Genomic DNA, 12,432 nt, shown 5'->3' on the forward strand with positions numbered 1-12,432 from the left:
CTGGTGGCACCGCAACCAACATCAACCTCACTTTCTCCAGCTTCCTCCAGAGACAGGAGAAAAAAGCAGGTTCCTGTAAAGGGGGTTGAGAGCACAAACTCTGGCAATCCTTTAACTTGTCCTCTAAAGGCAGCTACTTCTCACCAATTCATTTAGGGTAAATCTAGACACTGCACTCCTATCAAGGGCTATTCTAGCACTTTTCCTGTGTAGACAATGGAGAAAGAAAACCAAGTTATTTTACTTTAATGCCAGTCAGTTTACGGTAAGCTCTAACTATGTTCACACTAGGCTCACAACCTCTATTATGTAAAAACTGTTTTTTGCTAAAAAAGTTGCCGTTTTCTTGTACAGAATATGGAGAAAGAAAACCAAAGAACACTGTCATGATACATTTTCCGGGCTCACACTTCACAAAATTCTTGATTTCCTCCTGTGAGGTTTTTGTTATAATGAAATAAATAATTCAAGTTTGGGGCTACTTTGGAATTGGTTTGTGTAATAACATTGGAAGACAAATTCTAACGCATCCACAGCTGTGGTCCAGCACTCAGGGAATTTCACTCTGCCCACATGACTGTAACTGATGTGACCAGCTCTTACTGGATCCAATACTGTCAGGGGACAAAGCACAGTCGCTGTTAAAGGCCTTGCAAGACAGAGATAATACTATTTTGTAGGTACCCTAATTCTGTTATTACTGTTATTATGTTATTATTTTTTACAAGGTTTGTTTTGGAAGTGCTGCAGTGATGTTGCAGTGCGGTTAATTAGCATCTGTTGAACTCTTGGGCATGTGAGGTAAAGTTAGCACAGCATCTTCCGTGAGTCACAGATCTCTTCACTTCTATTGAAATCGACAGTTGCTTTCTATTTCTGCTCAGAAATTCTGAAGTTTCATAATACAGAAAGACTTTCTTAAAGTAGAAATTCAAGAGAATGGATATGATTCAATGGAACACGGCTATTGTGACATATTAGTGAGCCTGCGAGACAAACTCTTAATATCAGGTACTGCTTCTAGTAAATGTTTTACATTTTTTCTGGTATCTAACATAACAGAAAGATTTTAAAATATACTCTAAGTTACCTAAAATAAATATACTTTGAAAAAATTGCATTAATGTAATAAGACTCCTTAGTCTCTCCCTTTTCAGGAGCATATACAGGACAGTTCACAACTGAGTAAGTGACTAAAACAGCTGAGTGGTACCTGGGCATTTTCCTGGGAGCTTGAGGTGGTGAGGAATGGCTCGCTACGTTCTCTTCCGAGCTCTCTGGAGGCTTTTCCTGCACTTCTCCCTTGTCTTTGGCCAGCGCCTCTGCGATAGCAGACTCCACCCCACCCTTGTGTGGGAGCTCAGCCCTCGGCTCCGCTTGTGCCGGGTCACACCTGTACATGAAAACGATCGACGGCTTCTCGCTGGAGTCCGACTTGGCCTCGCTGAACCAGTGGTGCCGCTGCACTGGAGGAGGGGGCAGCATGTGTATAACAGTTCCATCCAGACCCACCAACTTCCCTTTCTCCCTGTCTTTCTCTCTCTCTTCCTCATCGTCAGCTTTCCTGCGGCGGAAGAAGCTCTTGAAGGATATCCAGCGTTTGGGTTTCGCATCGGGGCGCCGCCCCTCCGAGTGCAGGATGGACTCCGCCTCTGTCGACCTGGTGGGGCTGTTGGGTTTGGCCCAATTGCTGAAATGCCTTTGCAGCAAGTTACTGGCATGGTAGGGAGAGGAGGTGGAGCGTGGAGGGGGGAATGGCGGTGCCTGCTCCGCATGGGGACTCGTGGAACTCGGGGTGGCTCGCGCTGGCTTTGGAGAGGGAGTGGCAGCTGGCTGTGAAAGTGGATCTTTCTGCATTTTAATGGCAGCATTTTCCGTCTTGGAGGACTCCGCTTCAGGCTGTGATGTAAACAGAGATTTGGGTCGTACCAGGGTGTTTTTAGTAGCATCTCCCTCAGGGGGTAAGGAATACAGTTCTTCTACACTACAGGACTTGGGAGCAGACTGAGGCGTTTCTGGAGGAGATTGTGGAGGCTGGATAGAAGCCACGATCTGTGAGAGCACCGTGCTTGCATTCTCTCTGCCACTGCTGCTGCCAACAGAACCGTCCGGGGTTATGTCTGTTTTTGCTGCAGGCTCGTGCATTGCCTTTTGAACTCGGGATGGGGAGCTGTGGTCAGCGCTGTGACTTCTCTGTGGGGATATCTGGCTTTTACTGAGGCAGCTGTTGAATTCTTGGACCTTTTGAGCAACAGAGCCCAGCCTGCACTCAGGGCTACTGGCCACCCCCTTTGCCTGGGGCAACTCAGTGGGCTTGCTGCCTATGGCTTCGGTGGCTTTGCTTTCAGTTTCTATTTCTTCATAGGTATGGCTTATCACACTTGTAGTTTTATCTTTGACAGACAGCTCCCCACTGGTCCCTAGAAAACTTTTATAGATTGCCAGATTATCATACGCATTTGGATTGATTACAATAGGAACTTTAATAGCATTTTTGGAACTCTTGGCGTAAGTGGGCTCATCATGAATGATAATAGGAAAAGGTGGCATGCCAGCATTGTTGTAACTGTTGAATTTTATCTCAGACAAATTAGGAGACTTAACTGGGATAGTTTTCGAAGAAATGTTTGTAGCTGTTGGTGAAGTAGGAGCTGACTTGTGGCTTGTCTTCCTGGGAGGAATGGAAGGTCCTGAGCTGTTTCCAATCAGTTCCACCTTAGGTAACTTCTGTCTTGGACTAGTGCTAGAAGTCCACACTTCCTGGTATCTGATTGCGCTGGATTTTTTCAGATTAGCGTGCACATGTACTGGTGATGCTGCAGAGGATGCAATAGGTGTGCCCGGAGTTACTGGTGAGCTTGGGTTAGATGATGCCTTTTTGGTTTCTGAGGTTTCAGTCTGATTCTCTTTACATTCACTGGTCATGGCAGCTGATACATCCACTACGGTGTATGGCTTGCACACGGGTTGTTCCATATTCACCACTCTGTAAGGTTTAGCTTGCTCCTCCACAGGCACCAAATTAATAGTTACGGCTTGACCAGGAACATCTGAAGAACTTTTATTATCCTGCGTATCAGTCTGCACAGCAATTTTGCCATCCTTCTCCTCCAGGCGAAGTGCAAGGACTGCCTTGTGAGTTTCCAGACTTTTCAGAGCGTTTCTGGGTGCTTTTGGCACGTCCTTCACTTGTTGATTGTCACAAAGACTTTCATATTCTTGTTCAATCACTTTGAGGTCCTGAGGAGTGCTAGGAGATAACCCTCCATTGCAGAGCTTCTGGGAAGAACTGCTGGTTGTCCCAGAACGAGACTCTTCTGTCAAAGAAGAATCAGGAGATGTAGAATCAGAAGATACCATGCTCTGCATGCTCTCTTGCCCATAAAGAATCACAGTCTCTTCCCCGTAGCCATTTAAAATTTCATCGTAACTGTCGTCATAATCCACTGCACAGATCCGCTGGAGAGACTTGTTCCGAAGGGGCACGGTATTCCATTTTTTGTCAACACAGAATGGAACAGGAGACAGGGTGTTAGCTCTGAAATTAGCAAAGCGAGGTTGGCCCCTCATGCGGATTTCCATTGCTAACAACTCTTCATCACTTTCATCCCAGCTCTCGTGCTCTTCCTGCATGCTGCCAAAAAACGTGTCATCCTCACTCTCATCTCCACTAGAGAACTCTGGATAACAGAAACGTCCACCTTCATTACTTATGACTTCAGTGCTTCCACTCAGAATAACGTGCTTACTCTGTGAATCCTTCATTCCACCCACCATACAGCTCGGAGGGATCTTCCTTTCTAACGATCTTTTGTAGCAATTATTTATCCTTCCCAAGAAGGTTTCTCTTGAGTTCGTTTCATTTCCAGTGAGCTGAGGTGTGGTATCCAAACCCGCAATCTCCTTCAAAACTTCTGTCAGTCCGTTATTATTATTTGGTATCTTACCCACGCCCTCACTGTTGCCATAAGGCCTAGGAACATGGCTGTAACCTTCGATCTCCTCCTCGTTATTATTGTTCAGTGGTTTTTTGTTCAAGACCGCCTTGTTGCGGTTCCACCCCGCAGGCAGGGGTTTGTTCTCACACTGCTCCAGCGTGATGAGCTCCCCACACAGCCCCTGCCCGTCTGCCACCATCATGGTGGGTTTCACAGCTATCGTGGGCTTCTTGGCCACGGGCGGGCGGAAGCTGCCGGCGTTCCTCCCGCGCTGGCTGTTGCTTTGGTTTGCATTGGGTTTCAGGTTTCCATGTGAGAGGGGCTTTTTTTCTGACACCGGGGGTAACTGGTGCAAGCTCTTGGGCTTGAAGCAGTTCTTACATTCACCGGGCTTCCAGACGTGCTCAGTGAAAGTGTTGCAAGCAGACATTTTCCCAGAGCTCTGCGCCTGATGCCGTGCTGCTCAGTGCATGGTAGGGGTCTCATCCATGTGGCTCCGCTCTGGTCATGTAGTACGGACGCTTGCTTGGGCAGTGATCATGCTGGAAGAACACGAAACAGAAAGAGGGTGAGAATGGGGAAAATCCTGCTTCATCATTATATTTTCCACACTAGGGACAGTGCGGAAGGAGCAAGTAGCCTTTTGCTGACGTCTTCATTTACAAAACTGTATAACCGAAATGCAAAACCAAATTGCAGCTATCATTCTTCTCATACATAAAGAATTAAAACTTTGGCAGCTAAGCCCTATGTTAAAGCAGAGAGAGGGAAAAATGGCAATGACTGAGAATTTAGAGTAATTCTCTTGACTAGTTCAGGACCATTGACCTTTAATTTTGTCCAATAAAACAAATGCAGGAAGAGGATATAAACCCGAAGATTACCACGCATTATGCTTTCACCATAACTACTCAAACATGAGATAGAAAAGCAAGAGTATGTTTACTCTCCTAAATGCAATTGAGATAATTTGTTTTAGCATTGAATGTGAACAAGCTCGGCTTAAGTGAGAAAATATGTTCAAGCAATCCCAAACTCTGCCATTTTAGCACTTTTTTTGTCAGAGTCAAATGATAACTGGAGAGGTATTTTGGCTGAACAGATAGGCTGTTCTGATGTCCTGGAAAAGTCAGATTAAAAATACAGTGGAAATCTTTCTAGAAAGTCACTGCTTTTTCTCCTTCTGCTTACCACAATGGCAATAAACCATTCTGATATCCTCAAAACAAAGCTAAGGATTTTTAGTCCCTGATTTGTTTCACATGTAGCTTTTCTACCTAACTCCTCCAGAAATAACAACTGGAGAAGAACTGAAAATCTCTTTCAAAGTGAATCTTTTTATTTCCTGAAACGATCAGCCTTAAGTAAAAATCAAACATGAATCTTCTGTGCTTTACAGTCACCAGAGTATCCAGGATTTGAGAGTTTCATGAATTAATGCCTGAAGATTTTAAGCCTTCTGAGCCAAATCCGCAGGTCTGTTCTCTTTGTCACTGTTGCATAACTCAAATTATCGGAGACATTTCACTGAAGTGAAAGGATCTCTATGTCCGCTGTTACTTCTGTAAACACGGGCACTGGAAATGAATAATGTTCTATTCTTACGGGCCTTGGGGTGCAAATATCCTTGCTGCTCACCGAGGTACACCGAGAAGGCACCGCTGATCCCCTGCGGGCACAGCTGCAGCTCCCCACAGAGCCCATGGTGGGAGCTCAGCAGCAGGGAGGCTGTGCTGGAATTCTCCATGGGCACCACTGGCTTTCATCAGCGTGGCAAACAACAGGATCATTAGGAGAGCTGACACCAGGAGGGGTTTGTCAGTCTCCTCACGTCCCGCTCTGTGTTTTGGCAAGGGCTGTCCTGTGCTGGCAAACCAACAGAGCAATCCTGATCCAACAGCAGATGGGGCTGAAGCCTAACTCTATTAGTGCCTGCAGACACAGCCGTGCTACCAGGGCTATCACATTTCATATGCTGACTAAATATGTTTCCAGACAAAGCTTTTTGCCAAAAAGCCACTGCCAAAAGCTTTCTCTGTATGACCTAAGAGATAGAAAGTCTGCCAGACTGAGATCTGCCCAAACTTTTAGACTTTGTTTTACATACAAAGAGTAAAATGCCTTTCTGTCTTTTTCGATCTCTCTCAAGATTTGTTGCTTCAACACTTTGCAAGGCCATATATTGTAAGCAGAAAAATTACATTAAGAAATAGTTCTCCTAAAACCAGAGAGAGAGCATGTGCAAGAATTTTATACTCTGGTTAGCTCCCTCTTTTCATGTGTCCAACAAACAAAAGGAGTAAAGTTACACTAATGGGAATCTACACTAAATGCTTTCTTGGAAAATATATTTGAACAATCAGTTTAAACAAAAAGGTTAGTGCTTGTGTGTGTGTTTTAAGATTTACCCGTGTGATCTTATTTCTCTGAAACTGCATAAGCTGCACTTGCTCTGGAATCCCATCACAAGGCAGGCAGCTTTATGGTGTCCCAGGCTAAACATTTCCTGCTAGGAACAGGGGAGCACTGAGGAAGCTCTGCAGTGCCCACCTGCCTGTGGCTCCATGCCGATGTGCTGCACGGCCTGTGCCACACACAGGTCACTCTCCTTCGCTCTGACACCGATTCCTCTAAGCCAGAGGAGGCTTACACTCAACCTGAGAATGGGAACTACAGGAAACTCAGCAGAACCACAGCTCTCCAGAGGGAGTAACAACTACAGCTCTGTGCTGTGAACACACCCCCCGCTCCCCCATGTGCCAGCAGTGCACACTTAACAATCACACACCCAGCGATTGTGCAAATGCTGATGTGGAACCTGGACACAGAATATATAGAAGCCACGTGTAGATATTTCAGCTCTTTTGGTCTCCAGCAGCCAACAGGACTGGTTTGAACACAGCCCTGACCCCCAGGATGACTTGTGACAGTCTGGAACAGAAGAGGCACTGACTCCCCGGGTCTGTGAAGCCCAGCTGGGTTTGCAACTGGCTCAGGCACAGCAGGACAAGCAGTTCCTGTCACAGGCCCTGACGCTGCCTGCAGCTGCACCACAGAGGAAACAGCCACCTTCCAACTAGAGGAAATGGATCTTAAGGAAACAACCAAAACAATTCCAACACTGTGCTACTTTTGTACTTTGAAATCACAAGCACTCCTACGCTATTTCAAATTAAATCCACAGTGACCTTTATATGTTGAAGCAAGCATTTGCATTCCAAAAAAAAAAAATGTCAGTTTCTTCCTTGCTGAACAACTAAAAGCAATCTTTCTGCTGCTTTCCTCTCCTTTAAAAAGAATTATTTTTTCAGCTACAGATTCCCTATTATGTTTGGTAATTATGGTGAGTGATTAGGAGTGATAAGAGAAATGAAATCTTTCAGTAGGCTGTTGCTCCCAGGGCTGTCACCAGCAGCTGCAGCTTGGCAGGGGGCAGCAGAGGCCATGGAAGGGCCTGAAAATGCACACAAATGCAGGAAAAAATCACCCTGACATTGTTCATTGCTGGATTCTTACACTATCTCCAAAACAAAGCAAGGTAACGAGAGATCCAGGCAGTCACACCTCAGATCTCCCCAGCTGCAAGTGACCGGGTGTCTTTTCTTCCCTAACTTCCCTGCTTCCACTGGCACTCCATGTACCTGCTAAGGAACAGGAATGTGCCTCCTGCAGAGCTCCTGGCTCTTCTGGAATGAGCAGTTCAGATGACAAAACTTATTTGAAGATGCTCAATCTACGCAAAATCAAGGAACTGACAAAATGTTACTTATGAAACAGCATCAGACTTGTAAATTATTAATAGCAAGTACGTAACATCAACAGTCTGCATTTCATCCCTCTATCTCAAAGCCTTTTATGTAAGTTGATAAACAGAACTATTCACAATTTATATGGGGAACCACTGCAGTGCAGTGACGTTAAGGAACTAAAATTCACCCAGTGAGTCAGTGTCAGGAGCAAGTAGAGACAGACAACTTCTGCTCCCAACAGCAGATTCTGATACTTCATTCACTAAATGGTTGAGTCAGCACAGATAATTTACCAGCCTTAAAGGCCAAATCATTCTTTGTGTATATGACACCAATGCTCCTCATTCCAGCAGGTACACAGCTGTGCACAGGAGGACCCAGCCTGGCCCTGTTGCGTTGGTATCAAGCAGTCAGGAAGGCAACAGCATATTTCAGTTTTCTGGTCAGAGGAAGATGACAGATTTGGAGTTGCAGTGCTAAGATGAAGCAGGGATCAGCTGAGATACCCTCGTGTCAGGAAGCTTGCACAGCAATGCAGAAATGTCTCTGTGGCTCTTTTATTTGTTGACATCATCTTTGCTGAGTGCATGAAGATAGTAATAAAACATGCATTTCAGGCATTTTGCCTCTCTTCTAGGTAATTTCAGGCTGGCAGGTCTCCTTTGGATGCATGCTGGCTGAATCACAATGAAGGCCTTCTCCAGTAATACTTTATACTAAAATAATCCAATTAAAAAGAACTTAATTGGTGTGCAACATTCCCTACAATTTCAACATTTTAAAAATGAATAGTCTCAGTAAGTACCAGATGGTGACACGCACTAATTAATCAGGTCTGCTCAATGAACGAGCATATGAAAATGAATGCACCTATTAGACGTGTTTGCAATGCTGTGTGCTGCAAAAATCTCCCCTCACTGAAGGGCTGGGATTTTCCTGAGCTGGTAACCAGCACCCTCTGGTCTCCTCTGGGATCGCCACACCCTGGCACAGCTTTCCTTCAGTTCGTCCTCTTCCAGGGAAAATCCATTTACCTTTAGTGCCGTTGTCCCTGACAATGGGGCTGCAATTTCTACGCTGCAGAATAAACTGCATTGATCAGCCTTCTTCGGCACCAGTCCAGTCAGGGCTGCTGCACAACCACAAACCTCCCACCACTGCCAAGCCTGTCCTCAGACTGAAAAAATCAGCAGTGGGAATTCAACCTGGGCTTCCGACACGGGAGTGCCCAAAGGCCACAAAACCACCACGGCTTTGTGGTTTGTCTGAACCACTTACAGGCATCTGGACAGTCACTGATCATCATAAACCACGGTGCAAGTCTCACGTAGCAAGGAAAAAGTGATAGTTTTTCTTTGCCAGGATTTGATTTCTGTTTGTTTTAAATTTGAATGTAATCGTAAACATTTTAAGAGACTGTTTGAAAAACCGAAACTCATGTGGGTCGTGCTTGGGCGGCAGTGGCCTGTGGAAAAGCTCCCAGAGTATGCCAGGAAAACCCATGGAACTAAAGAATGGCAACAAGCACTATGGACTGGCACAGCTTTATTCCCAAAGTGAAGGATATTTGCTAAATACCAGCTCGCTGCAGAACCAAGCCAGAGCTCTGACTCTGGCAGAGAGCACAGATGGACATTTCCATAAATGCTGGGCATTACCACTTCTGTAAAAAAAAGGTTCATCTTGCTGCAGATAGGGTTTTTTTTCCTGTTTTAATGGCTCACACTGTATTTTCTCTCCTTTAAAGAGTTCAAATGACATAAATATTTCATAATATTAAGTAAGTGAAGGAAAACCTAAATATGGGCGTTTTTTTCCTCCCTAAAACTTGCAAGGATAAAACATAATAGAACTAAATAATGAACTGGAGCAAAAACCTGCCCAGGGCTAGACAATCTGTGATGCTTCGGAAGAAAACAGGCATTTCATTGTAATTTACCTAACCCAAAGAGATAATGCCACAGAGCAAGGAAAAGACAAGGAATATCCTCGGGATCTGCCCAGGTAATCTGAACAGATTCTGCATCATCACACTGGGAACACACCGAGCTGTAATAAGGCCAAGCTCTGCCCTTCGGTGCTGAGGCCCAACACGCCAGCCTTTGAATAGGAACTCCCATGAGTCCAAAAAATGAGAGTCCTTGACATTCTTAACTGAAGATTTTTTTTCCTTTTGGAAAAAGAAATCATCATTTAGCATGAATAAAATTTTAAATTCATTTGGTCCATTTAGACATATATAAAGTCTGATAATGATGATCGGTCATTAGGCTGCACAGTATATTCTTTAGGAATACTTCTTCTATGGAAAATTGATTTTTATTTTCTACTTTTAAAAAAGTGAGGTAAGCCAAACTATAAATTGTTTGCTTTCTGAAAATGGCTGTACAACATTCTAGGATCTAGCAGCAAATTATGGGTAAGCATATCAGCTGACAGGAAAAAAGCACAGTAATTATAATTTCAAAAAGGTATTCTCAATTCCAGTGCGTTTCAGTTCCTCCCAACTCTTTTTAAGGAAAACTGTGTGAACTAAGCCCTTCATAGCCTATTAAAAGTGCACCTGTATGACTATATCTTGACCAATCTAATTATCTTTGATTTACACTTCCTGGGCCCACGTGAAATTCTGCCCTTTGATCTTTTTTCCGTTTGCTTAAGCACATGTAAGCACTCATGGAGAAGAAAGAACTTTACCAAACCTCTCCAGAATGTGCTCACAACAAACAAAAAAGCAATACCTGAGAAACATTATGTTGCTTTTGTAGTCAGAAACCCGGGAACAATTGTGCTTATCTTTCTGCTGAGCACAGCTTGAGAAGGAACACAGGGTCATCACTGGATCGTGGAGTCCAGAAATTCTGCGACTTCTGTCTGCTTAAACCTCTCTCCCTTGCACTCCTGGCAGGTCATGGCTCCAAAGAGCTGAGTGCTGAACACCTGATGCAGCAAAACCTACAAGTGCCAACCCCCCAAGCCCCCCAAACCCCATTCCAGATTAGCAAATAACTTGTGGATAGCAAAATCCAAATTAGCATTGGAAAGGATGGGGAAGGACTGACTAAAAAGCAACCAGACACAGGGAGGTGTCAGGGCAGGTAACTCAGGAGGGAGGGGCCGGCGCACAGCCAGGGGAAGATCAGCTACAAGACTGAGCCTTCAGCACAGTGGACACCCTCCAGTGGTCTCAGTCCCCCCTGGGAGCCTTAAGAGTCATTAATAAACACTTGGCAGGATGAAGTTTAAAAATAAACCACTACGAGCCACTATTAAAAAGATGAGGCATTAAAAATAACCGATTAATTACAAGCAAGAGCACAGCAGGGCTGGATTGTGTAGAGCCAAGAATTGTGGAGAAATTCAGGAAACCAGGTGGCTGAACTATGCAAAATCACAGTCCCTTATCAGAACCAGACAGCAGCGCAGCACAGGGTGAAGGGACGTGCTCTTCGTCATGACTTCTGGGAAGGAAACCTGCTCTTCCTACCAAACAATGAGCCAATGGGCAAAAGAGAAATGGCACAATTTTATTTTAAGCTTTTAAGAAGTTCTCTGCAGTTCCTAATTGCAGGGCATGCAAATGGTGTCACAGCAAACGCCAGGCAACCAGCAGATTACATGCTTTCTGTGTGAGAAAATCAATGGCATGATTTACTGAGTATTGTGCTCAGTTCTATTTATGACATCTCAGGAAGAAACGCTGCATAAAACAGCCACAAAAATATTTTAATACGGAAAGCTTTTCATCCCTTCAGTGAAACAAAAAGATTAGGATAGTTGAGTTCAGAATTGAGACAAATAAAATAATGTAATAGTATATTAAATGATCCGTCACATAAAGAAGACAGACTGGGTGCTCCCATTTAGTGTCTATCTCAAAAAAAAAAAAAAAAAAAAAAGGCAATAAACCAAATGCAGCATATTTACATCTCCAAAAAGAAAATTGTTCCACATAAAACGCTTCCTGAAACAAGCTGGCACTGAGATCAAGGGGTCAATGGATTCAGAGGAACAACCAGACATTTATACGTGGGATGAGCCACAGACGGTTGTATGAGGTGGGGTAAACCCAAAGCTCCCAAGTTCAGTGCTTAAAGCAGCATTACCCATTTCAGTGGAGAGGAGGATTCACTCATTACCCGATTGCTCCCGTGCTGTCCATTGGAGAAGTCTGGGCAGGGTGAGGCTGGGCCTGCCTGCTCCTTCTCTTACCACATCCTGCTCTTGACTTCCAGTGGTTTTAGTTTGACACTGACCCATCATCTCCCTCTGCTAAGATCAGGCCTTTCTCTCCTCCTCCCACACTTTGTCCCAGACTTGTAAGTCAGTCCTGGACCATCCCTTGTCTTCCTTTCTGCCTTTGGTGAGTTCATGTTTGATGCTGGGCAGCCGTGGCCTCAGGCTGTCCGGTACCTGGGCCAAGGGACTGCGTCACAGCGACACATCCTGCAGGCATCTGGGCAAATCCACAGCAATGCCCAGGTCAGGCAGTGCCACTCGGCAAGGTGGCAAGAGATTACTGAAGATTAGTCACTTGTGAAGCTTGTCACGCTACGGCATAGAAAATTCAGGGTAAGGTTACAGAGGAATGATAGAAGAGGGATTTTTCTCTAAAAATAACCAGAACAATTTCACTTTTGAAGATGCATACATTACTAGTTTATGGTGGAAAATATAAATAAAAAGCCCTATACTGCTTTCTCATTCACTATGTGGTAGAGCAATGCCTGGAAAGGGCCTGAATC

General features: G+C 44.6%; 1 protein-coding gene across 8 annotated transcripts in view; it reads right to left on the bottom strand.

Annotated features, from left to right (window-relative positions):
- The window catches only part of PEAK1 (pseudopodium enriched atypical kinase 1), a 109,742-nt gene that overhangs the window by 31,258 nt on the left and 66,052 nt on the right, over positions 1-12,432 (bottom strand). For all 8 annotated transcript variants that reach the window (XM_040077799.1, XM_058422331.1, XM_040077798.1 and 5 more), the window contains one exon: positions 1,214-4,480. In XM_040077799.1, the coding sequence (XP_039933733.1) occupies positions 1,214-4,368 (3,155 nt within the window). In that variant the 5' untranslated portion in view covers positions 4,369-4,480. The remainder of the gene's footprint in view (positions 1-1,213; positions 4,481-12,432) is intronic.

The sequence above is a fragment of the Hirundo rustica genome, chromosome 13 (assembly GCF_015227805.2).
Source record: "Hirundo rustica isolate bHirRus1 chromosome 13, bHirRus1.pri.v3, whole genome shotgun sequence".
In the NCBI taxonomy this organism is placed as follows: Eukaryota; Metazoa; Chordata; class Aves; order Passeriformes; family Hirundinidae; genus Hirundo; species Hirundo rustica.